The sequence below is a fragment of the Coniosporium apollinis genome, assembly GCF_000281105.1.
Source record: "Coniosporium apollinis CBS 100218 chromosome Unknown supercont1.22, whole genome shotgun sequence".
Lineage (NCBI taxonomy): Eukaryota > Fungi > Ascomycota > Dothideomycetes > Coniosporium > Coniosporium apollinis.
The window spans coordinates 201,794-225,055 of NW_006913284.1; the positions used below are offsets into that span (position 1 = coordinate 201,794).

The 23,262-nt window shown below is 55.6% G+C and overlaps 9 protein-coding genes across 9 annotated transcripts; 4 read left to right on the forward strand and 5 right to left on the reverse strand.

Moving 5' to 3' along the window:
* Positions 1-1,086: 1,086 nt before the first annotated feature.
* Positions 1,087-1,863, forward strand: W97_04893 (uncharacterized protein; the record flags this gene model as incomplete). Its single annotated transcript, XM_007782781.1, has 1 exon — positions 1,087-1,863. The coding sequence occupies one exon, from the start codon at positions 1,087-1,089 to the stop codon at positions 1,861-1,863; it is 777 nt and encodes a 258-aa protein (XP_007780971.1).
* Positions 1,864-3,205: 1,342 nt separating this feature from the next.
* Positions 3,206-4,449, reverse strand: W97_04894 (alpha 1,6-mannosyltransferase; the record flags this gene model as incomplete). The annotated part of the gene is made up of 2 exons (XM_007782782.1): positions 3,206-3,252; positions 3,339-4,449. 2 exons carry the CDS (start codon positions 4,447-4,449, stop codon positions 3,206-3,208), a joined length of 1,158 nt encoding a protein of 385 aa, XP_007780972.1.
* Positions 4,450-6,400: 1,951 nt separating this feature from the next.
* Positions 6,401-7,307, reverse strand: W97_04895 (uncharacterized protein; the record flags this gene model as incomplete). The annotated part of the gene is made up of 3 exons (XM_007782783.1): positions 6,401-7,116; positions 7,189-7,213; positions 7,275-7,307. 3 exons carry the CDS (start codon positions 7,305-7,307, stop codon positions 6,401-6,403), a joined length of 774 nt encoding a protein of 257 aa, XP_007780973.1.
* A 574-nt stretch (positions 7,308-7,881) lies between these two features.
* W97_04896 (uncharacterized protein) lies at positions 7,882-8,911 on the forward strand (the record flags this gene model as incomplete). The annotated part of the gene is made up of 2 exons (XM_007782784.1): positions 7,882-7,940; positions 8,014-8,911. The coding sequence occupies 2 exons, from the start codon at positions 7,882-7,884 to the stop codon at positions 8,909-8,911; spliced, it is 957 nt and encodes a 318-aa protein (XP_007780974.1).
* A 489-nt stretch (positions 8,912-9,400) lies between these two features.
* On the reverse strand, positions 9,401-11,541 carry W97_04897 (uncharacterized protein; the record flags this gene model as incomplete). The annotated part of the gene is made up of 4 exons (XM_007782785.1): positions 9,401-10,593; positions 10,656-10,768; positions 10,824-11,364; positions 11,433-11,541. 4 exons carry the CDS (start codon positions 11,539-11,541, stop codon positions 9,401-9,403), a joined length of 1,956 nt encoding a protein of 651 aa, XP_007780975.1.
* Positions 11,542-12,474: 933 nt separating this feature from the next.
* On the reverse strand, positions 12,475-14,733 carry W97_04898 (uncharacterized protein; the record flags this gene model as incomplete). The annotated part of the gene is made up of 4 exons (XM_007782786.1): positions 12,475-12,694; positions 12,749-13,958; positions 14,015-14,644; positions 14,697-14,733. The coding sequence occupies 4 exons, from the start codon at positions 14,731-14,733 to the stop codon at positions 12,475-12,477; spliced, it is 2,097 nt and encodes a 698-aa protein (XP_007780976.1).
* A 1,366-nt stretch (positions 14,734-16,099) lies between these two features.
* Positions 16,100-19,227, forward strand: W97_04899 (uncharacterized protein; the record flags this gene model as incomplete). Its single annotated transcript, XM_007782787.1, has 2 exons — positions 16,100-19,076; positions 19,130-19,227. The coding sequence occupies 2 exons, from the start codon at positions 16,100-16,102 to the stop codon at positions 19,225-19,227; spliced, it is 3,075 nt and encodes a 1,024-aa protein (XP_007780977.1).
* A 1,242-nt stretch (positions 19,228-20,469) lies between these two features.
* On the reverse strand, positions 20,470-21,726 carry W97_04900 (uncharacterized protein; the record flags this gene model as incomplete). Its single annotated transcript, XM_007782788.1, has 3 exons — positions 20,470-21,051; positions 21,120-21,258; positions 21,317-21,726. 3 exons carry the CDS (start codon positions 21,724-21,726, stop codon positions 20,470-20,472), a joined length of 1,131 nt encoding a protein of 376 aa, XP_007780978.1.
* Positions 21,727-22,049: 323 nt separating this feature from the next.
* W97_04901 (uncharacterized protein) lies at positions 22,050-23,187 on the forward strand (the record flags this gene model as incomplete). The annotated part of the gene is made up of 2 exons (XM_007782789.1): positions 22,050-22,313; positions 22,375-23,187. The coding sequence occupies 2 exons, from the start codon at positions 22,050-22,052 to the stop codon at positions 23,185-23,187; spliced, it is 1,077 nt and encodes a 358-aa protein (XP_007780979.1).
* Between the last annotated feature and the right edge of the window lie 75 nt (positions 23,188-23,262).

Sequence of the window (23,262 nt, forward strand, 5' to 3'; positions counted from 1 at the left end):
AGGCTGCGGCAGCTCTCCACGTCTCTCACCGGCCACAGCCTTTCTTATCCACCACTCTTCCCTGCAGCAGGGCGACTATCATCCGCAGTTTCTGCTTCTCACCGGAAGCGGCGGATGGAGACGCCCTGGGAGAACTGACGGTCACGCACGATCAAGATTGCGTCAGTGGAATCCTGGGCTGCCGCTCAATGCTCTTGGCCCACGTGCAAAGGGACACTAACGCCTCTCCTCACTCACTGATTGGCTGTATTGACCATAACTTCTTTCGGTGAGCAAGCTCGATGCTCAAGGCGAAGCCGGGTAAGGGTAATTCTTGTCAGGAGACCAAGCTGTACCGTATCCTTGTCCTATCATGTGTAGGCTGTGCTGTCCAAGCTGTTCTCAAGGCCTGTATAAATAAGCCACTCCATTTTCTCGAGTCTCCGGGTAGACTGCTGTCCGAGTCTTACCAGAGTCCCTATTTCACAGACGTCCCACTGCTGGACCCTGACATAAAACCCGTTTGCAACATACCCATCATACCAGCATTCTCGTCCACTCATCAGCGCGGGCCCCGCGCCAGAAAAAGCAGCAAACACCTTTTGAGAGCACAGGGATCCCTATATCGGACAACCCCTCTCGATCCGCCATAATAGCATCTCTCCCTCGCGATCCACAGTTTAGACAGGGTCGCACAATCCAACACAACCGGCACTCTGCGGGTTAGAGCGGAGTTTAATCCAAGCCCCTAGGAAGCCAGCGGACCCTTCATCGAGCGTTACACTGCCCGCTCAACCGTGCTACTCGCAATCCGTACGTCGGTCAGACGTCAAGCCTGCCCAGCAAAACGCGGAAGGCCACCTGCATAAAAGAGCTTGAGCAGAAGAGATCACCTCAGCCAAACACCTCCAGCCGACTCCATCAGTACCAAACTCCTCCCGTTATACCAAAGAAGTTCATATCAGAACAATTCTGATCAACTCAATTAAGAAAGATCTCATCATCCCAGACAAACGCGACCAAGAGAACTCTCGGTATATAAAATCAAACCAATCGAGAAGACCCTAGAAACTCTCAACATCAAAGGTCAACATCAACCGAACAACCATGACAACACTCTACACCACCCAACCACCACCCCCTCCACCCACCTATCCAGACCCCTACGCTCAACCCGCCGCCTACGCACCCCCACAGCCCTACCAACCAAACCAACAATACCGCCAACCTCCCTACGCCCCACAGCGACAACCAGCGCAACCAACACCTCTGCAACAATCAATCCTCCAATCCGCCGACCCCTACGCACCTCAACCTCCCTACTCGCAAGCGAACCACGCGTCCCTCGCTCCCGGCGACCCCTACGCACCCCAGCAACCCCAGCAACCAGCACTACACCCCACGTTCAATCCTGTCGACCCCTTCGCCGCCAGTTACAGCGCTCCCCGGCGCTCCTCAGACTTCAACTCCGCAGCGGCAGCGTATGGTGATCCGCGGCGCTCATTCGACGCCGCGGCCGCGGCCTACGACGCCCGGCGCCGCTCCTCAGAGACGCGGCGCCACCGACAGTCACGGCACTCACTCGACGTCCCGGCCATGGAGTTCACGCCGCTCGACTCAGACAGCAGCGGTGACGGCAGTAACTACGGCCACGGTCACGGTCGTAGCCGCAGCCAGAGCTACGGACGTCGGCACCCGCAATCGGCGGCGCAGCAACCTAGGCGATCGCACCACTCGGAACATCGGCCGCATAGGCACAGTAAGGAGTATGGGGACGGGTCGGGGGCGGGGGAGGGCGATGAGAGGGCGGAGCGGAGGCCTACGTTGGGGGATACGATATTTGCGATTTGGGACAAGGTGAGTGGGCAGGGGAAGGGTAGGTAGTGATTAGAGTGGATGGGTGGGTGAGAGGAGGCAAGGGGAGGGGAGGGGGAGGCTAAACGTTATGAGGGGTTGTTACTGCATCTAGCGGCTTGAATTCGGCATACCGGTTAACGGGCGGGTTGGATCAGTGTTCCGGATGAGGTGAACTATTGGGGGGCAAGAGCGGAATGTGTTTAGACTACTATGCTCCGGTTGTGTGGGATGTTTTGCTATAAGCAAGGCTGTTTGGAACAGTTGGCCCATGAGTTGGATAGGGGCAAGCAGCGCAAAGTTGGAGTCGTCGTATTGCGATGGTTTCAATCAATACAAAGCTTACTTCGATCGCACTCACCAGCTGTTCCTGATCACGTGATGGTATACGTTGATGAGAGCGATAAGTGTTTCGCTGTTATAGGCGTTCCCAATCCGACACAGCGATCGGCCATGTTGCACGAGTTGTGCATGCCCCTTTAGGCTCGGTACTGCTTGCTTCTCGTCAGCCTGGTGCTTGCGAGCTGCATCACACGTAGATGAGCGGATTCGGTATATTCAAGGCAGAGATAGCCCGGAGTCTCATCCGCCATTATTGGCTTGGAGTGCTCGGGACTACCGAATTTCCCGTAGCGTTGGAGTTCTGGTCCCGCTCGTCCAGGGTGGTGGAGATGACATTCAAAGGCGTGAGGATAGCGGGGACAGGCGCAGTTCATGCGGGATAGGAGTGGATGGGGATACCACAGCCCGCTCGACGTAAACTGGCTGGACGCTATAGCGGGCGTGTAAGTGGAGTGGAGGAACAAACGCGGAAAGGTAAGCTGCGTTTTCGCTTTGTATGTAACTTGGCATTTTTCAACACAGCACTTCCCTCCTTGCCTCCACAGCCGCCTTTGTGGCGACTGTGGACAAGACGAGACCATCATGGAGAGTAACGCTTCGGAGGAGGTAAAGAGATGGACAAGAAAAAGAAAACCAACTTCCCCAACGTTCAGCGCTTGAACCGAAGGAGAAGAGAGATTCGCACGTGTGTACCAATACCCCGCCCCATCGCATCTGCCAATTGATGCAAGCAGATGTTATGGAAAAGAGACAGCATGGAAAACAGGAGAGGTCGCGCGGGTATCGCAACTCCTCCCAGAAATACAAAGCTGCAACAGCCCGAACGTCTACTCAAAACCAAGACACCTAATCAACAGTGTCCCCGCCCGCGCCGGTAATTCCCTTTCTATGCTATGCTTTTTTTTGTTCCGTCCCGCAAAGTCGCAAAAGATGTACCGCCCGAAAATGCCGCTCAAAGAAGAACTCAGCAGGCGATGCCTGTGCTTTTTTTTCGGTAAGATGGCCGTGTCGATCATATCTCACAAATCTATCAATCGTTCTCGCCAATGTGGCGCAAGTGTTCGGGCTTCCAGGTGCCTGCGTTGTGCAATGGTCAGTCAAGCGGTCCAAACGGTTCACAGTGGCACAGGAGCGGAAGTAACGTTACTGGGGGGGTCACATACCCTCGAACCTGTGTTTCACAAACGCCATCGGATCGTCGTCTTCGCCAGCGCCCATCTGGCGGACGCCAGGGCTGAAGCTCGTGATGGGGAGTACAATCACGTCGCCGACCTTCTTCGCAGCCGTCATGCCCGTGAATTGTTTCCAGGTGATGTTGCCCTTGCCTGTGCTCATGTCGAAGTAGTCCGGGTCATTGAAGAAGTTGAAGACGAGGTCTGTCCACAGCGCTGGCCCAGTGAACTCGACAATGTTGTCGTGGTTCTTGGGCAGTCTGCCCTCCGCCTTGCGCTTGAGGGTCTCCTCGGTGATGTTCGCAACGATGTCGCGCAGGATGGGGTGCCCTGGCTTCGACTGTATGGTCCACTGGCAGAACTGGATCCTGCGCGAGTACCACTGCGCCCAGTCCTGGCGGTCTGGATCGGCCTCGACGCCGATAACCATCCCGTACGACGAGCGCGGCACATCGGCCGGCACCCACTCTGTCGCGGCTTTGAGGGCCTGTGTGTCGATGTCTGTGTATATCCCTCCTCTCGCCAGCAAGATGAGGTATCTGAAGAAGTCGGCCTTCATCACCGGCAGTGGCAGCGCATTGTAGGCGTCCAGCACTTCGGGCACGGAGGCATAGAGGTGGCGTAGCAGGTGGACGGCGACCGAGTCGGTGACGACTTCGTGCACGAAGGTCGGATGGAGGATCGACCAGCTGGCCTCTGGCTCGCGGAACTTGTCGCCGAACTCGCCGGACGCAGGCGTGTACTTCCACGTCTGCCAGATGTAGGCCGGGAATCTGCCCTCGACGTCGTAGGGGAACTGGTATTCGAGCTGCTGGCGTAGCGGCTTCGCTTTGAGGTCTTCGGGTGAGATTTGCGGCCGTGGCTTCTTCGCGGCGAGCTGGACCTGGAGCTCCTCCGACGGCCGTGGCGCGGATTCTTTGGCGGGTGCGACGTCCGTCTTCGCGTCCGCCGGTGCGGCCTTTGTGAGTGTCGACGTGAACGGCTCGGGATGCGGCAGCTGGCTCGCGTTCGTCAATCGCGGTGGTGAGTGATGTGAGCGGAGCACGAAAAAGAACGTGAGGACCGCCGCGGCGATAATGAGGGCTCGTCGAAAGGTCAGCATGTTGGGCCAGGGAGCGGCCGGCGGAGCAAAGGATGGAGCGAGCGTCGGTGGTGAACAGCACAACTGATCCGGCGTCTGGTCAAGTAGTTGTCGCAAAAAAAATGGCTTGGCCTACGGCGGAGAGCCGGCGTACAATGCGTATGTAAGATGTTGTGTTCTGTACACGCTGCTGGAGGGCCCTGTACATTTAGCGTCCCGAGAAGACGAGAGGCTGGCTCCGGCAAGTTGCTAACTTATCGCCCGGGAGGAGAGCCAAGATAAGGTTGTGCGTACGCTTAGCCCAGATGGGAGGGTGCTCAGTGGTTCAGTATCGAGTGCAAGGTGCTGTGGAGATGAGGCATGCGTGCTGGGTTCTGATAAGGCATGGTTCTGTGGGAGGGGATGTCCACGGCACCACGGTGCGGACTGCTGTGGTTGAAGAATCTTGGAGGGCGCGGTGGGTCAAGAATCGCTCCCTTTAGATCTTCAGCCCCAGTCCTCCAGCGGGCGTCACAGTCCTCAGTCGCAGCGCAATGGTCTCCACCTAGGGGAAACAAGCTACGGGTAGTCCTGTCCCACTAGAAAAGCGGCGGAGTCTGCGATTAGGCAGGCGACAGCTACCTAGATGACAGGCAGAGTGGCAGACAGCCAGACAGCCAGCCAGCCAGCCGAGTGCTTCGTAAGGGGGAGACCATCTGCAGCGAACGGATGACAAAAGCCCTGAGAGCTGACGTTGGATGTGCAGCACCCTGCCCTCTGCTGCGGCCGCCGCCGCAATTGGGAGCGAACAAGAACAGCCGAACGATTGCGTTTGCCGACGCCACGGATCGTGATCTGCAAGGACGGGCTTCGCCTGGTGCGTTGCTTCGACGCCTCTGCGCTCAGCTCTCCACCTGCGGCATGCATGCATGCATGCTCACATCAGGTGTGTAGGTAAAGATTGTCTCTCTCAGCTTCAATTGCCCTCATATCGAAGAACACCAAAGATCACGTCCCAGCTCCCTCCGATCAGTCCCCAACAAGGAAGGCGAGGAAGGTTTCGCAGAATGTTTCGAAACAGGTTGCGCAAGCAAGCTGAAACCGCGCGCGGGAGAAGTCCCGCCGTGCGACCTGCCGAATCTGTGATCGGCAAGGGCGAAATCTGTGGACGCCAATTTTAGCTCCGGCCGCGGCTGTGTTGACTTCGCCGGCTGCAAGGGCTGTTTCGACGCTCGGTTGGTCAATCGATGTTTTATAGCCACGTGTACTCTACTTTGCTACCTACTCCAGGAGCCCATCAACACGTTGGGTTTTCCGTGACGTCTTCTTGTGCGTAGTGAGCGCATTCTGCCCAAGAAAGCCGCGTCCTCAGCGGCAGGACTGCGGTTCCATTCCGCTCACCGACCGAGGGTAGAGTAGCACGTCGTGCGCAATAATACCCTCACCGCGGAAATCTCGCTATGAAACTCGTGTTTATCCGACCGTGCGTCGCTTTACTATCGCCACGCCCCCTTCCAATAAAATAACAAAATTCTTATAAAGATAGAAGATGCATAGAGGTTTAATTAGATAGCTCTTCCGTACTTCTTACAGCCTAATATAGGCGGTAGTGTAGATAATGGTTGATGAAGCATGAGTTTCGCGGTGAGGCCATTATTGCGCACGACGTGAGTAGATGACTTGGATACGAATTCGTTTTATGCTCTTGAGAGGCGGATTGGAGAGAGCCTACCCCAAGATGTCACCTGACACCGTTTCCATAGCCTGACCCCGCGAAAGATTCGCGTTCCTATATCGCCAGTCGAGTCCTAGGTCTTGAGATTCCTGAATTTTCCCTCCAGCGAAAACTCTTTCATGGACGCGAAGCGGAAGTCTTTCAAAAAAGAAGAAAAAACATAAGCCCATGATGAGGCGTGCCATGCCATGCCGCGTGGAACCCCCATACGACCGTGACTCCTCCAACACGCACCCATGGCAGCATCCCAGAATCGTTCTACCTCTTCCTCACCCCCTCCCCCGTGCCCCTCACGTCCGCCAACCTCGCCTCCAGCTCCACCCTCCTCTTATTCTCCGCCTCCAACAACCTCCCCACCTCCTCCTCCGCAAGCCTCAACATGGCAATCTCCTGATCCTCCATCTGGCGACTATACGGATTCCCCGGCGTGGGTCTCTCCGGCAGTTCCGCGGACCCAACCTCCTCCACCGCTCCTCCCACACTCTTCCTGCCCTTCCCCCCGCCACCCCTCCCGCTCCCCTGCCGCAGATAGTCGAACTGACTCTCGCTCGTCAAAACCTCAAACAGCGCCTCGGTCGGCTCATTGAACTCAACGACGTCACACTGCTCCGCCCTCACGATTCCCGCCGCCTTCTGCGCCGCCTTCTCCTCGTCGGTGCCATACGGCTCCAGCTGCAGGTAGTGGCTCCGCCACTGCGGCTTCTCGTTGGCAACCGGGTTGAAGTGGAGCCGCACCTCGACCTGGAAGCCGCCCCAGCCCGTCTCGCGCACCTCGAACGGGCCGGGCTCTTCGACGGTCCGCAGGCTGTTGGCGTACGTGTGGAACAGCTTGAAGGAGACTTTCTTTAGCCAGCCAGTTATGTCGGGCCCGTTGTCGACGGTCTTGACGTAGACGCGCCAGCCGGTTGTGTGGTCGGCGGGGATGCCTTCGGGCCGGTTGGTGGGGTCCAGGGGCCAGGCTTCGGAGCCGATGACTGGGGCGTAGGTGTTAGAGGTGCGTGATTTAGAAGGGCTGTGGAGAAAGCTGGGGAAGGGAGCGTGCTTACTGAAGTTGCGGGTGAAGCGGGCGCCCTGTCATGAGACGTTAGCTGCTGTGGGGAATGGCGGCGGAGGGTTGTTGGAGGTAGCATACCTTTACGCGCTTTGTACCTGCCGCCGCGGGCATGTCAGCGCGCGGGGTTCTGCCCTTTAGAGGTGATGTGAACAGTTGCTGGTGTCCGGCTTTAGGAGATGGTCCTACGTGTCTTGAGAGCTACTTTGGGCTCTGACTCTGAGTCAGGCACTACTTCCGCCTTCTTTGGCTCTGCTTTTCGCGTCGACGTGCGCTTCTTGGATGCTGCGGTGGGACCAGTCTGCGACTGGGGGACCTTCGGCGAGGACTGCGCGGCCCGGGGGGCTTTGCGCTGCTGATGAAGGTGCAGGTGCTGGCGCTGGCGCTGATGCGGATGCAGGCGTTTGATGCTGTAGACCAGATGTATGCTGCGGTCTGCTCCTAGTTTTCGCGCTGGTGCAGGTGGTATTGAGAGCTCTAGTCCGCAGGCCGTAGTCCGAACGGTTCCAAGTTGACAGCAAGCCCGTCGGTCTGGTTCTCGCGCTCGGCCATCCACCCCACGCTGCAGCCCTACGGCGAAGATCGACAGGGTCGGACCGCTTTCGCGTTTGCGTGATGTCAACACTCGGAGAGCTCAGAACCGAGAAATGCAGAGCAGTGGAGGCAAGCTGTTCCAGAAACCACACAAATGGCGTCTGCAGCGAAGAAGAAGATTGTTGTCTGCGGAGGCAATGGCTTTCTAGGTACGTGTGTTCAGCAATAAAGAGTTTCACAGTCTACAACGTGAACGCCCCGACACTGACGCTCGCCCATTCAACAGGAAGCCGCATCTGCAAAGCCGCCTGCGCTCGAGGCTGGGACGTGACTTCTATAAGGCAAGCTCGGCTCCCTCCCCTTCCCTCCCCCCAGCCAGCCCCCCAACTAACTCCACCATCCACAGCCGCTCCGGCGAACCCACCTGGTCCTCCGTAACCTCCTCCCCCGACCCCCCACCATGGTCGACATCCGTACACTGGGCGAAAGGCAACATCCTGGACCCATCCTCCTACAGCACCCACCTCAACGGCGCCGACGCCGTCGTGCACAGCATGGGCATCCTGCTAGAAGCCGACTACAAGCGCGTGCTGCAGGGCCGCGAGTCCCCGCTCTCAGGCCTGCGCCGCGCCTTCAGCGCCTCCAAAGCCGGGACCCAGAACCCGCTTGAGCGACGCGCAGGCAGCGAAGCCGGGAGCCCGCTGAGCCCGCAGGAGCCAGACGGCCAGCTCACATACGAAGTCATGAACCGCGACTCCGCCATCAGCCTCGCCTCCGAGTCTTCCCGCGCCGGCGTCGCGGATTTCGTCTACATCTCCGCCGCCGGCGGCGCCCCCGTCCTGCCCGCTCGCTACATCTCCACAAAGCGCCAAGCTGAATCCGTCATAGCGTCGGAGTTCCCAAACATGCGCAGCGTCTTCTTCAGGCCGGGCATGCTGTGGGACTCGTCGCGCATGTTCACCGTGCCGCTTGCGGCTGCGACGGCGGTGGGCGCGGTTGCGAATTCGTTGACGGGGAATCGGTTAAGCGGGCTCATGGGCGCGGGAGGGGTGAAGCCGCTCAAGGCGGATTTGGTGGGGGAGGCGGTTGTTGAGGCAATTGGGGATGAGAGTGTTAGGGGACCGGTTGAGACGGGGGAGATTGAGGCGTTGGCGACGAGGGCGTGGAGGAGGGGGATGTTGTAGGAAAGGGGGGTTGGGTGATTGGAGTTGCCATCTGCCGATAGGCTGGGGATGGACTGGGAGCGTGAGGTGTTGAAATTGGCTTTGGCCATTTGAGACTGTGCTTCAGATACCTTTGAAGTTGCTTACTACGTGTATAGCTCATCTCCCATCATAGCTATTGGTGTACAAACTTGTATTGCATCTTACTGGCAGGGTTCATCCAGATCCGTAGCCAGTGTTATTGAAGCAAGCAGTCTATTTGGATCCCAGAAATAGTGTTCAAAGTTCATTGTACTCATGATAGAATGACGCTACGGGGGCTACACTGCCTGCTAATGGAGAAACCATCGCGCTCAGTGTTCACGCGGTCTTCGCATATCCAACCCAAAGCCAGGGTCGAATCTGATCGACTCGGACAGAATTTCGTGCTGCACAGCAACAGAACTCACCAGCCACCTCATCACAAGATCCGTCAAGCCTTCCACGAAACAAAACGCCGCGTGCTTACCCCTAAGAGCAATACTGCTCCACCATCGGCTCACGCTCCTCCCTCTTCGTCCGCTTAACCGCCTTGTCCGATCCGTCCTCCCCACTGCTCCTACTGCCCGATCCAGTAGACGCCCCACTCCTAACAGCACCATGACCCGAAACCCCACGGCGTCTGTGACCGAAGCCCTGGACATCGGTATGTACTGCCCAGCCAGCCGAGTCACCCGTGTGCTCGGCAGCCGCATCCTCGCCCGCTGCTGTGATGTCGTCGTCGCGGCTACGTTTGCCAAGCAAGAGCCTCTTCGCCAACTCAGTATGTAGACCCCTGTCGTCCTGGTCAGGAGCCATCAGACCGTCGGCCTCGAGCTCGGCTGAATCGGCGCGCGTGGCGCGGATGGAGGCGGTGTCAGTGTCGTCGTTGTCTTCTGCGTCGGCGTCCTCGCCGGACTGCTCTTCAAGGAGTCGGAAGTCCTTGAAGGAGGGTTTTGCGCTGGATTGGCCATGCTCCGTGGACCCGCTGTTGGAGGAGAGAGGAGACGGGATGCGTGAGACTGAGGAGGGTAAGGTGCTTGACACTGAGACAGGGCTGTGGAAGTCGAAGTTTGGTGCAAAGCAGGCTGATTCGGGTGGCGCGAGGTACCGGAAGGTGTTTGACGCAGGATCTTCGCGGTGATCCGTCTTCTTTTCCAGTTCCAAGGCGCGTGACCGAATGAGTGGAGCAGGGTGCGCGTTGACGGGACGCTTCAAGGCTGAGATCGAGGACGGGCTGAGAAGGATGGTGGACGCAGAAGACCCAGACGTGTTGTCTTCTCCTTCGGAAGGGTCGGATTCGTCATCCTCGAGTTGTAAACGAAAGTCGGACTGCTTTGGTGCGAAGGAATGATCAGCTGCGTCGAATTCCGCCTTTCGACAATTCTTGTCAGCTCCCTTGTTGTTGTCTGCGCCATCATCGTCAGCGTCATCAGAGCCGGCCTGGCATTGGCGCTTTGTGGGTGAGCCAAATGTCTTGATGTGTTTCTCGTCGTCGGTTGACTGCAAAGTCTTCTTCCGGTCCTTGACTACGCTGTCTGCCGGACGAGGAGGGAGTGGGTGGGTTATGCTGAGCGGAGTGAGGAAGTTGAGTTGGTCATTCATCCTCCGACGACTACGAGCAGTTCGAGATGAGGTCATTGCAGGCTTGGGAAAGCCTTCGAAGTTGAACTTGCGGAGGACGTCTGCCGTGTTGCTCGTTAGCCTACAGTATCCTCAATCGGGAAAGAGCGAAGGCGCTACCTACCTTCGCTACGATAGAAGAACTTGAAGACCGCGTAAGGCTCCTCGTCTTCCTGATAGTAGTCGTAATGCACGACACGGACCGGCTTCGATGGGATTGCTTCCCCATGTTCGAGCCTGCGATCTCTTGTGTTAGCTCAGTTCTTGACGAACGGCTTCCGTAATAACATACTTTACTGCGTGAGAAATATCCCTGGCACCATCCATGTTCACATCCTCCTGATCGGCCCTTTTGGCTTTGTAGGCCGGGTCGGCAAAAGTCTCGCTCAGCGTGACGCGTTCGATGACAACCTTGATCTGGCCCAGCTTCGGCTCTGCTTTGCTGTTGGTGAGCTGGGTCTTGTTCATTGCCGATAAGAGCTCATCTTCCACAACGATGCTAGGATTTGCTGGCACATCGTTGGTAAGGGCCATCTTGTCGAATAGAGTCTCGATGCCGACATTCGTAAAGAACCAGCGATGAGAATATGTTTTGCCGTCGCGACCCCGCAGCCAGGTTGAACGAAGGGAGAACTCCCCATCTTGAATCATATGCTCTGGATGGTCCGGATCAAGGTAAACGACGCATCTGCGTTCTGGTGTCTTTCTGCCGTCGATGTAGACAGAGGCGAGCAGATCGAAGGGCGGGCAACGGTGGTTGTCGATTTTGCGAATCAACGCCTCACTGAATTCGCCATCCATTTCCTCATCTTCAGACTCATCGTCAAGCTCATCTGTAGTTTCATACCGTTAGCATTAATTTGAAACTTGTCATAAAGGGTATAAATTCGAAAACCCTTACCGTTTGATCGAGCCCAAGAAGCTGGCTTCCCTTGCTTCTCTTCAGGGAATTGAGGGTCTACCTCAAAAGGGAATGGGATTGTTGGGCGAATGGAGATTTGGAAGGCCATGCCCGTTTCTGATTGAATATAGCAGGAAGACGTCTTCGACCGAGACAGCTGGTGTACGCCCCATTCTTTCAGCGCGGCACTGTCGTTCACTGATTGTTTCCGCACTTCGATCGTCAAGCCGCGGAACTCAGGCATGATTAACGGTGGAATGCGAATGGATGACACGGTATTGTCCCGGCAGCAGGTGGAAGGTGTTGAGCTGTCTTTGAAAGGCAGTCCTGCTTCCTGACCTTGGCGAGATCGTCTCGCGAGGCGCAGCGAAACTTGATGGATCGGGAAGTGCGACAGGCTCAAGATCGGAGCAGGACGGGCCAAGCGTGAAGAAGAGTTCGGCCGGTGTCGATACGCGTTCTAAACGCGTGGTAGGAGGTCTTTGATTGATAGTCACACAAGCTGCTTCTTGAAGCGCGCGGCCTGTAGTAGAAGAATTGAAGACGAATAATTATTCCAAAAGACTGCGTGGGAGGGATTCCAAAAGCCGACTTGCGTAGTGAAGCGAGGACGCGAAGTCAGAAGAAATCGAGATAAGAGTTTAGGAGGATATCAAGCGACGTCAAAGGAAGGATTTGCCAATTATGGGCTAGGCAACAATGAGTTTGACAGCTTGCGGAGTTGAGGATGGTCGTTGTCTGAGCGGGTGCCAAGCGGTGAATGTCATGAGACTTTGGTTCACATCAGAGTCTGTGGCGCTACCGACGTTGGAGAGTGCGATCGAGAAAAGTCTCCCATCCGCGCTTGGTACAAAAGCTCACTAACTTAGAGCTAAGAAATATTGGTCCGCACCCAGTCCGAAGCCTTCCAGCTTCGGATAAAAAGACAGGTCCGCGGATAAGTAATATCGAAATCACATCGCCGATACCAGACCGGATACCCGCCGCAGCGGCATGCGTTGCCTTTTGAACGCCTTCCAAATCATGGGTATATCGCCTTTTGTCACCTCTCAATGCCTATCTCGTAACCGAGCAGAACCTCGGTCGAAGCGCCTTCCCAACCACGGTTCCCTCCGGTCGAAATCATAAAGGTACAGCTTGGATCAATGTACAGCTGCGAAATCACTCCAGTGCGGTGACCCGGCACGATTAGATACGGCACCGCAGAGCGCGTAGTGCTCTGTTCTTTGAGGTCATAAAGGCGTAGAATGTCATACGAAGCGCTGGTGAGAGTTAGCATCTGCCCGCTCGAATTGCAAAAAGAAGAACATGCGTACCAGACGAGATGTCTGCCATTGGGCATCGCCCTCACCGCGGTCACCGGACCACTAACGCTAGGAAATCTCAATGTTCTAATAGGCTCTCGGAGCCCTCTGTGGAGGCTGTATTCGTCGACAGCGCCGTTCCGACGGCCGGCGTAGATGAAGTTGCCGTCCGGAGACCAGCAAGCTCCCATGCACCATGGGGGAATAGACTTGGATGGGAAGATTTGAGCAACAGGATTGGGCTGTCGTCGATCCCAGACCCGTAGTGTACCGTCGAAGGAAGCGTCAAGGAAGGTGGTATCTGAAGTCACTGGGGTATCGGCTCCGTCTGCGTCAGTCGCATTTTGCGACGCACCCGCAGCTGTCGTACTGTGAACTGAATGCGTCAACCCATTAGTGACAGGTGCAGGTTGAGTATCTGTGACCCCGTTCACGAGCGATTCAAGTTGTGCCGATTCGGTAGGTGCGGTGACTGTGGGATCTTGTTCAGGGACTGGTGCTGGCGGTTGGACAGAGCCTCCAATGTCGGTCATTTCAGCGTCCGGTTCGGTATCTGCCTCTTGCTGTTGCTGTATGCTGTCCGCTATAGCTCTTGAGAATTCGTTATCTTCGTCACCCCCAAGTTGAGGGATAGCATCGCCGCCAGCCCCGCCCTCCTCATCTCCAAACAGTGAACCGTGAGAGTCGTTGTCTTCGAAAAGAGAGTTGTGAGGCGAACCTGCAGCGTCTTCGATGCCGTTTGCAGTCGCCCCTGACCCACCTGCAGCTGTGTTCCGGACGCCATTCGTAACGATGCCATTTGGCAAAGGCTTCGCGTCGTTGTTGGAAGAGAAAATCCCATTGGAGAGCGGCACGAAAGTCGAGTCGTCCGGAACAGGCAAACTAGAGTGAGGCCTCGGCTCTATCGTAGAGATCTGCCCTCCGGCGCCGCTTTCGAAGACGCGCTTGATATCACCCGTGTTAAGGTCCCAGTCAATAATGGCCTTGTCCCAGCTTCCAGATAATACCGAAGTCTCATCTCGCGCCAGGTTTAGGACCGAAACTGCTGAAGTGTGTTTACGGAGACAAGTGATTCGCTTCCCTTCGTCGTGGCGAACAGACTGCAAATTGATGGTGCCGGACTCGGTGCCAGACAGGAGCCACAGACTCTGATGGTGAACCGCCAGTGAGTATACAGGTGACAAGGATGTGGGCTCGTCCCCGAAGCCAGTAGGACTGTGCTCTATGCAATCGTCGTCAGTGCATGCCCTGTATACTCCGTCTCAAGACATTATATACCTGGAGCATTCTCATTCTCCCAGTAGCTGACGAGGCTGCCCGCTTTCGTGACGCTGTCCACAAAAGGATGCTTTTGCGCTACGGTGAGCATGAGCTTCCCGTTCACAGTGTCCACCCAGTTGAACTTCCTGATGTATCCGTCGGACCCTCCGGTGAACACCCAGCGCATATCCGGAGTCGCAGTGACAGCATTGATCGAGGTACTATGAGGCGCCGCGATAGTCGGGGCAATGTCGTATGTGGAAGCAACAAGTGCCTCAGGCCGTACCCTCGGTCGAAACGGCAGGCTAGCTCTTTGCGACACAGAGGAAGCTCGAGGAGATACGGAGGCAAAGCGCACGGCAGGCTCTGCGCGAAACCCGTCCGCTCCATCTACTGAGCCGTGCCGAAGACTCGATATGCCGTTGGTTATTGGCGTACGTACCGAAGTTGGGGGTCTGAGAGGCTGCGTGCGTGAGGGAGACTCCGGCGTATCGTCCTGATCCTCGTCGTCCTCGTTCTCGCCCTCGTCTTCGTCGTTGTCTCCTTCGGCATCCATATCTCCATCCGCGTCCGCGTCTCCGTCTGCATCGGCGTCGTCAACGTCCTCCATGGCTTCATCGGCGTCATTTTCCGAGCTGTCCGGAGAAGCTAAGAGCAATTTGTTAGTCCTGTTGCATATGGGTTGCTCTACCACACTTACCCGCTCCATTGTCGTCTTCATCCTCAAAGCTCACCATAATGGGTATGGAACTCCCGCTGCTGTCCAAATGTGACGAGCGGTGGCTGAACCCTGTCCTCGGTGAAAGTCCGGTCTCTTGAAACTTGGCGAGAAGGACAGAAAACGGGATACGCCTCTCCCAACTTCATCTGATGCTGCACACCACCAACAGGTTACGGGCAGAAGCCCCTACCTAGGTAGTGGCTTTGGCGCAATCAAACCATCGATCTAAAGCCTCTGCATTTGCGTCTGCTGTGAGATCTGCGACACGAGACCGCAAATATGTCCCGCCGAAGCGCGTTTGATGGCATGCCAGGAGCCGCGTTGGATCTGGGAGGCACAGCTAGCTCTACCTGGAGGAAGTGTAAATGGCATGAGCTTGCCTTGTTATGCCTCCTTAGATCTTTTGCCCACCGGAAGTGAATCGTGACTTCATGCTAATTAGCTCTATCTATGAATTCCAGCTTCAATTGACCTTCAGTTACCTCTGTTTCGTCTTCCATCACAGCCGCGGGCGCCATTGATACCAAAGTCATTCGATATTCAGCCGGCCGCGTTCAGCCTCTTGAGGGGTGGCGCCGGTCATTTGCGTTGTTAAGGCGTTTGCTCTCCACAATCGTCACCGCTTCCCATGCCAGCTCACAGAGCTCTTAATCTACGGTCAGAGCCCTTCCTTGTACCGGTCTTCAGATGCATGCAAGGCCGCAGCTCTCAAACCTTTCCAACACGCCAGATTGATGAGATACTGGGGCCTAGGGAAGCTCAGCAGGCGTCATTCCCACGGAGGTCATCTCACGTGATTCGCGCGTTTGTCGGCCACATCGTGAGCTCTACTCTGCCGGCAGCGCTACAGCACCGCAACTACAAGCTCTCGTGTTCTTCAGGGCTACGGCGGGTCAGTCACATGAGGCAGCCCTCAATAGAAAGATTTTCCTTCTTTCAACTTACAGGTTTGTCAACTTCTCTAACTCGGCAAAAGCTGTCTTGATGCTGCCAGGCAGTCGACTACGCTAGCGGGGGCCCCTCACCTGTTTCCCCTAAGATACTCTCATTGCAGGTCCGCTAATATTCGGTAATCGCTTAGGAAGTTGTTATCTGCACTAGTGGAGTTGCGTTGTCGGTTTGTCTCCGTGGCTGCTGGCCTGAGCTGTAACGTCTGATAACCTCCGGCTTTCTGCCCTCCTCCAGCTACGTCTCCCCGTGCAGATATCAGGCCTATCTGTGAAGGCGCTGCCTGTTCATCGCAAACAGCTACGCCAACCCCCGTGCGGCTCCCGTCCTCATCGTTGAGAAGGTCTCATCCCATATCCCACCGATTCGTTGTCTACCGCTAGGATACCCTTGCACCGTTGTCGCACGCGGTCGACCGAGGCACCATCTTCACCATGAGTGACCTGAGAGATCCGAAACTCCACGCAACAGGGCAAAGCCGCTCTGCCTCAAGAGCATGGGACCCTTGGCGCGATGGCTCCACATCAGCTCCGACAGCTTTTGAGAATCAGCATGCGGGTCATGTGATGAACGCCGATCTTCCCGAGCGCTTCCAGATCAACCGGCCGTACAGGTTTCGTCAACAAGCCGCCCCTCAGGACGACTACTCTCAGGCCGTACGGTGCGGAACCGAGATCCGCCAATACCTCGAAGAATCCAACCAGCCAGTCAGTTCTGACTCATGGCTGGCGCGTCCAGAGCTGCCAACATCCGCCGAGATCCTTGATATTCCGGAACCGGACGACAACAGCCTTGAAGGGGATGTTGTTTTGGAAATCAACAAAACATCCGGTCGGTGGAGGTCAAAAGTGGCGTATCTCAGTGCCCACTATGACCTACTCAGGGAGGACGCCGTCAAACCCTTGAGAGACGCGGTGGGCCGCATGAGGGTCAAGCCCTTCGCAAAGGAGGAGGAATACGGGAGCTCGATCGGCATATACGAGAATGTTCATATCACTGCCTTGACATTTTCCACTCGAGGCATTGCTGTTCGTGTGGTGTTCTCACTCGCTCGATCAGGCAAACGTGTACACTGGGAGCAGTCGAAGCGGTTGATTACCGGATCGCTGGTGGTCCTCACGCCCGCGGATGATCTATTCAAGACTAAATGCATCGTCGCGGTGGTAGCCGCTAGGCCCCTAGTCGGCCTGGAGCAAAACCCTCCCGAGATCGACCTCTTCTTTGCACGCGCTGAGGACCTCGAGATTGATCCTGCGAAGGAATGGATCATGGTTGAAGACCGGACAGCCTACTATGAAGCCCATCGTCATACCTTACTGGCTCTACAGAAGCTTATGAGGGAGCCTTTCCCTCTCAAGGAGCATCTTGTGGATGCCGAGTCTAGCGTCGAACCTCCTGCATATGTCCAGATGAAGCCCAAAACCGATCTCAGCTGCATTTTCGAAGCAACATCCACTGGAACGTTTGAGAACGTTGATATTCTCAATGCGTGGCCCGACAAACCTGAATCGTCGGAGCTTGACAATACTCAGTTATCGGCGTTGCAGCGCATCATGACGAAGCGACTTGCGGTTGTACAAGGCCCACCGGGCACCGGCAAGACTTACGTGTCTATCGTGGCCCTCAAGGCATTTTTGCATAACATGGCTCCGGGGGACCCTCCTATCATTATCACCTCACAGACGAACCATGCCTTGGATCAACTCCTGCGCCAAGTTGCTGAATTCGAGCCTGACTTTATCCGCCTTGGAGGCCGATCAAAGGATCAGGATGTGGTCAAAAAGCGGACGCTGTTTGAAGTCCGGCAGATGAGCCAAAAGTTCCGCGTGTTCGGTGGACTACGCGAGCCGGCTAGGAAACAGATGCAGATGCTGGAGAAAGCTATGAGAATCTTGCTTACGCCACTTGAACTTGGAAATAGTGCTCTGGGTCATGTTCTTCTAAAAAAGCTCAAATTGCTTACTGAGGAGCAATGCAAGTCACTAGAAAGAAGCAGGGAGGACTGGATTCAGCATGGCCAGGACACTACTGGCTTCAGTCCAATGGAGGTGTGGATGGGACAGGCGCTTATACCGGTCCAGCGGTATGTTCAGCCGGAGGACTTTGGCTTTGAATATGAAGAGCTTGACCTCGAGTTTGAGCAGCTGAAGGAGATGGAAGCAGAGAACTTTGCCAAAGACGACGAAGACTTTGAAACATTAAGGGGCACGGTCGTCAATATTGCGGACAATTATACCGGCAAGAAGACGGCAGGCCTGGATGAACAGCAAGTGGAGAGGCTGCTGGAGAACCAAGACCTCCGAAAGATCCCTCCGCGTTCCAGGGGCGCCGTCTACAGCTACCTTCAAGAGCAAGCAAAGAAAGCTCTTCTGACAGCCTTCCGTGTAGAAGCGAAGAAGTTCAACGATGCGACGGTGAGACACAAAGCGGGGGGTTGGGAACGAGACCAGCTCATCCTCAGGCAGCAGAAAGTTATCGGGATGACGACAACGGGTTTCAGCAAATATCGTGCACTGGTCGCTAGCTTGCGGCCCAAGATCGTGCTCATTGAAGAAGCCGCCGAAACGCTCGAGGCGCCCGTCATCGCCACCTGCGTGCCCACACTCGAGCATCTCATCCTTGTCGGAGACCATCAGCAATTGAGGCCACATTGTCACGTGAGAGATCTTGAAGGCCCTCCGTACAACCTGAACATGTCCCTCTTTGAGCGCATGATCAATAATGAAATCGAGTTCAACAGCCTTCGCCGACAGCGCAGGATGATCCCCGAGATTCGACGGATTCTAAAACCCATCTACGGAGACCTGATCACTGATCACCCAGCGATGAAAGACCCATGTGTGCGGCCACCCGTTCCGGGCATGGGCAGCATAAGCTCGTACTTCTTCACCCACGAATGGCCGGAGACTCGCGATCAGTACATGTCTTCCTGCAATCTTGGGGAAGCAGAAATGATCGTCAACTTCTTCGACTACCTTGTGTTGAACGGTGTATCATACGGCCAGATTACCGTGCTAACGTTCTACAATGGTCAGCGCAAGGCCATTCTCAGAGGGCTGCGCGATCATCCCAACCTCAAAGGCCATATATTTAAAGTCGTCACTGTTGACTCCTACCAAGGAGAAGAGAACGACATTGTTCTTCTGTCACTTGTCCGGAGCAATGATGCCGGCAAAGTCGGCTTCTTGAACGTCGACAACAGGGTCTGCGTTGCCCTGTCTCGAGCCAAGCGGGGATTCTACATCTTCGGAAACGGCGAGCTTTTAGTCAACGCAAGCAAGACTTGGGTGAGCGTCATTGAGATCATGGCGGGCAAGAAAAAGCCGTTCCCTGCCCTGGGGCCGAAACGTCGTCTGGGATTCCATCTCCCTCTGGAATGCACTCAACATGGCCGCAAGACATTCATCAGAGGTACGTACTATGGACTATGCCGACTTACTCAGCTGCTGATGAGTGTGCCCCAGAGCCGAATGACTGGGCCAACATCAATGGCGGATGTGAGGCGAAGTGCAAGACGACATTGGAATGCGGCCACGCTTGTCCTCTCAATTGCCATCCGTAAGTGGCTCCTTGCTTGATGACCTACAGTTCTAACGGCCAGGCTCAGCTTCAACCACAACACCTTCAGTTGCAAAGAGAAATGCATCGTCCAACTTCCTTGCGGACATCCGTGCATTGACATTTGCAGCGAACCCTGCCGTTGTAAGATTTGTACCCGACCTAGGGGCAGACCTGTCGATACTGAGTGGGTTGATCACACATCAACACTACCCAGATCGCAGCAAGGTACTCCCGCGCAGGACTCCAATTCCGGATCCGACCTGAAAGCTTGGGGCCGCTATGCTAATGGAGGTGTCGCCGAAGACGATGCTGCCCTTGAGCGAAGAGCTGCGACACGTCAAGCGCAGCAGATAGCACTGGAAAGGGCTCGCAGATGTTCAAACCAAGGGCTGCTCCCAAAAACACTCACTCATGATGAACCTTTACTCACCACGAAGGCTGCAACTTTCTCTCCATCTTCGAACTTCGCCACTTCCATGCTTATGGACCTTCCGCCCGTCGCCCAAGGGGGCAACTTTGGACCAACTTTGCCAGTGAACAGTGCCGCTACCACGAAGCCTGCAGGAGGTTCTGGTTCGGCGGCCACTACGGCCGTGCTCATGGACGTTCCAACCAACACCCAGCATCATATCGAAATTCCTCTGCAACCCGCTAAGACCGCATCCACAAACCATGTGAGCGTTTCTGGAATTCCGGCTGCAGCATCTTCGGCGCCCGAGGCAGTTGCTTCCTCCATGCTCATCGACATCCCGTTTGAGGATCACGGTATCGTTGCCCAGTCGCAACCCACCGCCACCGACGCCGCAGTGGCCGCCAATGCTCAAACTCTGAATCCTCACGTCAGCTTGCTCGACTGAGTCAAGCATACAGTTGAGTGCTGTCCAATCGCTGCGGCTCTCCCAAATCAAGCTTCACACTCGTTCTTGTCTAGGGTCGAAAACCGACGGGCGTGCACCATGTGTTTTCGAAGGCGCTACGCCAACATGTCATGCGGTGTCATCGTGGATTTTAGTATGAAAAAAGAATGAGGTTTTAGGGGAAGTGCATGAACGGAGACATTACGACTTGCTTGTTTTGCGTTAGTTTTGACTGGCGATACTGGATGATCTGGCGTTAAGCTGCAAACCGAAACGGCCACTAATGTAGAGCAAGGAACAAGACACTAAAAGCTGCCACATGACTTTTGTACCATGACATGAGATTGACACCGAACCCACAGCCATCCATCTCCCAAATGGCCCGCTCACGCCCCATCTAGCCCCTCAAACAACTTGACATGCCACCCCTTCCCCGGATTGTTGAATCGATGCAAGTATTGCCTCCCCACCCTCTCAATCGCCTCAACATCATTCTCCACCAACGCACAGCTCTTCGCGCCATAGTTCTCCCTGATCCACTTCTCGTGGCTGCTCTTCGGGATTACAGACGTGCCTCGTCCCATGCCCCACGCCAGCGCAACCTGCGGAATCGTGCAGTTCCGCTCCGTCGCGATTTCTTTGAGGACGAGGTTGTCGAGGAGGAGGGGAGGGGTCTTGGGTTTTTCCTTCTTCTTTGAGGGGGAGAAGGAGATGCTGCTGCTGCTACTGTCTTTGTAGGTGGGATTCAGGTTGCCGAGGGGGGAGTAGGCGGTTACGTGGATGCCGAGGTGTTGGTGGAAGTCGACCCACCACTGCTGCTGTAGGTAGGGGTGCAGCTCCATCTGGTGCGCGGCGGGCTTGGTGGTCGAGTTGGCGATCAGGCGTTTTAGTTGAGAGGGCGAGAAGTTGGAGACCCCGATGTGTTTGACTTTCTTGGTGGAGAGGAGGTGTTCCATGGCGTGCCATGTCTGTGGTGGGGGATGTTAGCAGGGACGGTTGTCGATGGGGCGGGTTGGAGTTGGAGCAGGAGGCGTACGGGTATGTAGTCGAATTCGAGTTCGCCATCCTCGCCTGTGTTGCCTACAGGCCAGTGCATAAGGTATAGATCCAAGTAGTCCAGGCCCAGATCCCTCAGCGTGTCATCAAGGCCATCTTCCACTTTGTCCGGTTCATGGCTGGGACTACGATCAGCTATTTCTCTCCTGCTAAATCCTATCTTGCCGGAAAGCTCACTGATCATTCCAAAGCTTCGACGTAACCCATATGTCCTTCCTCTCAAGCCCCACCGTCGACAACCCTTGTGCAATGCCTTTCCCTACAGCTGGTTGGTTGCCGTAAGCTGCCGCACAATCTATGTGCCTGTAGCCCACCTCGATTGCTTTGGCTACAGCCGCGGTCGTGTTCGAGGGATCGACTTTGAGGTTCCATGTCCCAAACCCGAGGAGAGGGATTGGGAGAGCGGTTGTGGGTGACAAGGGGACCTGGGGCTCAATCACCGCAGCGGAGCTGATGACAGCTGGTAGCACCGTCGAACAGAGTACCGAGAACAACCACATGTCTGCCAGCCAAATACGAGTGTTGAACGGGAGCTCAGTTGAGGCCTCTGGTAAACATTTGAGCTCTTGCAGCAGCTTCGACGTCATGATCTACGCTCCCCGCAAACACGGCGGCGGGCATGTCGAAGCTCCCAGTTCCGGTCTCCTCGCGTTGAGTTGCTGAAATGTACATAAGGCGGAGACCGCTCATACATAAGGCGCATTCTTGATGGCTACGCGTCAATGTAGACTCATGCCGACGTTCACCTTGGAGAACAGTCGAGGTTGCTGGAAGGTTGAAGTCGTTAATTCCGAGTATCCCCGAGCTCAGGGGAACGGACTTGGCATTGTCGAAGGCAGCTTTCAAGACAGATGAGTGATGCGGATGTTTCTTTCCTATTCGCTTTCTCCAGACCCGGTTCACCAGCAGAATGTTCGTCTCTCATATCTTCACCCTTCTCTCCTTTATCGCTGTCTTGGCTGTGCAAGCACACGCAAATCACCCGTCGAGTAGCGACTACACCTACAGTCACAGTGTAGGACGCGAGGTCGGTAGTTCACAATGGTCCGGAGCCATCACGACAGTTCAGAAAGGATCCAATGTTATCGCTAAGCTAGACTGTCTGGGCTGCCCGTTCCGCCTGCGTACCGAAGACGAGGAAATATGGGAGGAGCCACCAAGAGAGAATGCACTGGTAAACCACCTTGGCAATTGATCTATTGCTGGGATCTAAGCCTGACGACATTGTTTGGCAGATGTTTAACCTCTCCGTGAGCCACTCTGGAACCGCCCTCCTCCTCAATGACCGTCAAATACTGCCGTTTCGCGACCCGCCACCCTTCATCGATGCCTACCAAACCCCAGCGAACCTTACTGTAGACGAGTTGAGCCTCATGATAGACACCCAGCATCTCAGCTATCGTTTCGGAAAAGCCGAGGGATCGTGGGCAAGCTACGGCCTCTCCTACGACCATTCCATTCGACCAGCCGCTGACCCTAATAATCTAATCCTGGACTTTGATGTTATTGGATGGAGCCAAGCGGCGGTTGATGATCCGGCTCAGCAGATGGTGTCAATCGAGATCGACTTCGATGGTACAGGAATGGTCATCGGCAAGGTCGACCTCGTTCCGCGGCCCCCGCCCTACAGAGGCGAACCAACGTATGAATACCCATTCTGGTGTCCGGAGTTCCTTGAACCGACTGTGAACTACCTGCTGTCAAGGCCGAGCCATGCCGATCCACCTGGGCACATGGTTCTTCGAAGACATGAGTGGGATGGCTTTGGTAGGAAGGGCACATTGAGGCATGATTGGGCGGCTCTTTGTGGCTGGTTCGGGTGGATGGTCATACTGATTATAGTTGCGGTTGTTGTTCCATGCTTGGTGTTGTGTTATGGCCTGTATCGGCTGCTACTACACATCTGGAGGTCAGGTGACCAAGAGCATGGAGCGGAGGAGCGTGAGCAGCTTATGGGTGATAAAGAAGATGCGGATGAGATGTTCGACGAGAAAAGGGTCGTGGACGAAGAGGCATTGCTGTCCTCGCTGCCCATCGAGAAGTATTGAGTAAATACCGGATTCCGCCCCTATATCTTTGTCCATATTGCCACTATCACAATTTAATAACTCCATGTTTACTGT